Source organism: Cibotium barometz, chromosome 13 (assembly GCF_041138505.1).
Source record: "Cibotium barometz isolate CiBa-2024 chromosome 13, ASM4113850v1, whole genome shotgun sequence".
In the NCBI taxonomy this organism is placed as follows: Eukaryota; Viridiplantae; Streptophyta; class Polypodiopsida; order Cyatheales; family Cibotiaceae; genus Cibotium; species Cibotium barometz.
In genome coordinates this window covers 19886994-19891461 of record NC_141058.1, presented here as the reverse complement: position 1 = coordinate 19891461, position 4468 = coordinate 19886994, and the positions used below count along the sequence as shown (strand labels likewise).

The 4468-nt window shown below is 40.6% G+C and overlaps 1 protein-coding gene across 1 annotated transcript; it reads right to left on the bottom strand.

Moving 5' to 3' along the window:
* Positions 1 to 430: 430 nt before the first annotated feature.
* LOC147632470 (feruloyl CoA ortho-hydroxylase 1-like) lies at positions 431 to 1869 on the bottom strand. The gene is made up of 2 exons (XM_086806986.1): positions 1082 to 1869; positions 431 to 712 (listed from the first exon to the last, which is right to left on the bottom strand). The coding sequence occupies exons 1-2, from the start codon at positions 1466 to 1468 to the stop codon at positions 431 to 433; spliced, it is 669 nt and encodes a 222-aa protein (XP_086663112.1). The 5' UTR covers positions 1469 to 1869.
* Between the last annotated feature and the right edge of the window lie 2599 nt (positions 1870 to 4468).

The window sequence follows — 4468 nt, the reverse complement described above, 5'->3', positions numbered from 1 at the left end:
CGGACATGTATACCGATGTGAGCTCATCTGTAAAAATTGCATGTTTATATGCGGATACTCTGTGAAATGTACGTGTATAAGCGTAGCTAAACTGACAAAACGCGTGTATACGCCCTCGTATCAGCGCATCTAAGCGTAGCTAAACTGACAAAATGCGTGTATATGTCCTCATATGAGCGCGTCTGATTGCTTCTATACACACGCGTTTACACGTATGTCTCTGGTCGTGATGATACACGCGTTTACACGTATATCTCTGGTCGTGATGATACACGCGCTGATACATGGGCCCGTTACTTTTTTTCCACAAGTCATTTTCCGCGGCTAGGAGCGCGGGTATGAGCCCGATCCCTTGTAGTGAACACAAAGGCCAAATAAATACTCCATATAAGTCCAAAGAAAAATGAACATAACTAATAAATCAAGATAATTATTGTTCCATTTCATTCATTGATCTCTCCAGAAGAGCCTTGGCAAATTCAAGGCCTTTCTTATGGTTCGGTAGACTTGTATCGAAGTAGCGCATCATGTACTCTTTGAAAGTGGCTCCTTGGTACATGCATGGGTAATCATGGTTAATGAGCTCAGGAATAGGAGCAATAAATTCTTCCTCTGGAGGTCCAAATGTAAAGGGAAGAGAGATCCGTAACTTTTTTGGATTAGCTATGACGACACGATGGGGAGAGGATCTATACCGTCCATTTGTCAAGATCTGCAGCAGCAAGGTGACACCTGTAAGACCTTTTAATTATTTTTATTTTTTTTGTATTTAGGGAAGGTACATTTCTTTATATCCTACTCCTTTGGAAGAAGGGAGGGATTAGTGTAATATATAAATATCTCACACATTACGTGAGGTTCGTTTCTTTTTAATCCAATTGTTGGGTGGGGAGGGGGGTGGGGGTGGTTGTTGGCAAAGGGGAGGGGAAGGGAGTATTGATCCCATGCGCCTGTTGTTTGGGGAAGAGGAGGGGGAGTATTGATCTGCACTCCTTGCTCCCAATATCTTTGAGCTACCGTAATATATCGTATATATATCCTAAGAGAGGTGGTTATAACATAGGTTGAAGATGTCACAAACCTCCATTTGATCCGCCAAGAGAACCACAAAAACGTTGGGTCGATACTTGAGTTCAACCCATTCACCAGATGGGGACTGCACTTGTAAGCCGCCAACCTCATCTTGTAAGAGGCAGGTAAGAGTGCCCACGTCCGTGTGCTCTTTGAAGCCGATAGTAGCAGCATTGGGGTCCAAGCACGGAGGGTAAAAGTTGAGGGTGAGGACTACTCTCTCAATTGTGGGAAGCCCTTTTTTGCTTTTGTGGTTATCCATGCTTTCCTTCCCAATAAGGCTCTCGAACACATCATCGTACAAATCATTGCCAAGCTTTTGTAGATCATGCCCAAAGTCGAGAAGGCTTTCCCTACACACATAACCATCCAAACAAGACCCACATTGGTCATACATTTCCTTATTCAAAGATCCGAAAAGAATGGTGAGCTTTGCTTTTATAGCAAGTGAGCTCTATGTTTTGTGCAATGATCGGATCAACCCAAAGTGTTAACTAGCATAATGTCGACCTTATTAAACAAAAGTAATCCTCAATTAATGACCCCTAATAACAGTTCAAGGCACTACCCGAAGATTTCACGGGCGTCTTGGAAGCCGTCGCAGATGCCCGGGCGGCGGCGCACCTTCACGATTTCCAGCCAGTTGGTGGCCTCTGTGAGCTCGTTGCTCATGAAGTTCATGCCATCGTCCCGCCTCGTCGTTGTGAAAGCCCGCTTGGCCTCGGCCGGCTGCTCGTAGAACTTCCGAGCGGCCACCCACATGCCCTCGATCACGCGATCGGGCACCCCGTGATGCACCACCTGCTCATTATTATCATACGACGATACTGACTGATTAATAAATCAATCAAGCGAATACCTCCCTCTCAACAAAATATATGCTGCTTGACGTAAATAAGGAGGTAGTGTTATACCTGGAAGCAGCCCCACTCCTCGCACGCACGGGAAAGCTCCTGCAGCACAGCGCTGCGCCCGTCGCCTAACAAGCCCTGGATGTCGATGGTGGGAGGAACTTCGCGAGCCGCCATGTCGATGTCGGTAGTGTGTGCTCTCTAATGATAATAATAATAATAGGTAGGATTTTCCCTTAGTGTAAAGGGAAAAAAAAAATTACCCACTGGCTGGCTGCTGCACGAGATAAAAGGATAAGTTATGGGTGGGGTGTGCTGTGCCACACATCATAGCACGAGATAAAAGGATAAGTTATGGGTGGGGTGTGCTGTGCCACACATCATAGCACGAGATAGTGATGGGTGTGCTCTCTAATGGTTGTTTTTTTTTAATGAAAAACTATTGGCTGCTGCACGAGATAAAGGATAAGTTATGGGTGTGCCACCACACAGCACAGCACCAGATACAGGACAAGTTATGGGTGTGCTCTCTAATAGCCACACAGCACAGCAGGACAAGTTATGATGGGTGTGCTCTCTAATAGTTAGGATTTTCCCTTAGTGTAAAAAGAAAAAACTGTCCTTCAATGTAAATATCAACTTCTTAAATTGAGAAAATCCGGTTGGTTGTAATTTGCTAAGGCTTGAATTTATTGATTCAACAATTTTTAAGTTTCAGTTATAAGACCATGGTGGGTAACGTATGCATTTTTTCAATAAAAACCGTTTCAACTTGATGGTTGTCCTTTGTTTCATTGGTTAGAAAAGCAAGTTTAATTTCTGCTATTGTGGCCCCCACTTCTCTTCAATAAAGAGGAAAAGAAGGGTTCCAAAAACATTTCTTTTTGTACTTATAACCATTAATATTTTTTGAAGAGGAGAAAAACGTTTCCTCTTCAATAAAGAGGAAAAGAAGGGTTCCAAAAACATTTCTTTCTGTACTTGTAACCATTAATATTTTTTGAAGAGGAGAAAAACGTTTCCTTAAGAACCAAGGATTGCATCCTTGAACAACTTGTCCTTCACACATTCATAACCCTTATAAAATAATAGCAAAAGAAAGGGTTCCAAAAGCATAGGTTGGTACTTCAAGTTATTATTTTTGACATGAATACAACGGATTCTTAAAGCAACGACTACTAATATTTTTGGACGTGAAAAGAATAGCTTCTTAAAGCAAGGACTATAGTTTTAAATTATGCGTTGTTAGTCTCATCCTAGATTTTGCCTTATATGAGATTCACCATGACATTCACTATTCTGTTTACACATGTATAGGTATGCTATAAATTTCACCTTATATAAGATTCACTATTCAAGTATTTTTACACACATGTGTACAGACGAAGCATCTCTCACTCTCTCTCTCTACACACACACACACACACACACACCCATTTCATGTTCTCATGATACAAATACTTTACCTATATTTAAGGTTCAAAGGTGGATACTCCTTCAAATTTTACATACAAGGAATTTTTATGAAGATCACATCAATATAGTGCAAAAGGACTTCGTCCACTACCACAGTAGCCCGTTTTGTGTACGCAGTACCATACTACGGAGTCAACTACCAGGTGCGCCACATCCTAGAATTTTGTAAAAGGTGTACTTTTGTATGCCCAAAATACATATTTGGCAAAAATGTATGGTGAGAATTACCATAAGATAGGGATCCTAGGTGACTAAGTATCATTTGAGGAGTAATTTAGGAACTTATTATAGCCAAAAACCTTGGTGGTTGATACCTTTTAATAGCATGCTTTACCTTAAAAATCAATGTTCTTTTAAGTTTGAAATTTGTTCCTCAAGGTTTGCTATAAATGAGAATAGATAGTATTACTAGAAAACAATAAGGGCCCTTTCCCAATGCAATATAATGGCATTAGGAGACTATAGTGCATGTGTCCAAACAATTACACAATAATTAAGGTTTGCGGAGCATCATCAAAGAGCTAGATCTACGGATCTATAGGTGCCATGCCATAATGTTGAGGTGAGCAAAAAGAAGGGACAAAAAATTCGACAATGATTTTGCTAGGTATTTCAGATAAGTCACTGCTACCATGGATCATGCCATTAGAGATGTTATTTTGTCCCAATTGATAGTTCACCCTTGTATTAAGAGTTTTCAGGATGCAAACATAAATTTTCAAAGATAGTGTTCAGGTGGATTAGTTCATTGCTAAATGCCAAGGCCTCATTTGACATTAACACTTAAGTAGCCTCATGGATGTTATAAATTCATGCCCAAGAAAACTCTATCTAGTGAGAAGCATAATAATTTAGGAAGATGGAGCATTGCTACTAGTCATGTGCAAAAGGCTAGCATTGCTGCTAGTCATGTCTAAGAGGCATTAATAATCTTTACACAAGAGATGAAGTACTTAGTAATTTCATGCATTGCTTACTTAGTAGTGTCATGCATTACTGCTGGTCATGTGTAAGAGGCATTAATAATCTTTACACAAGAGATCAAGTACTTAGTAATGTCATTTTGAGAA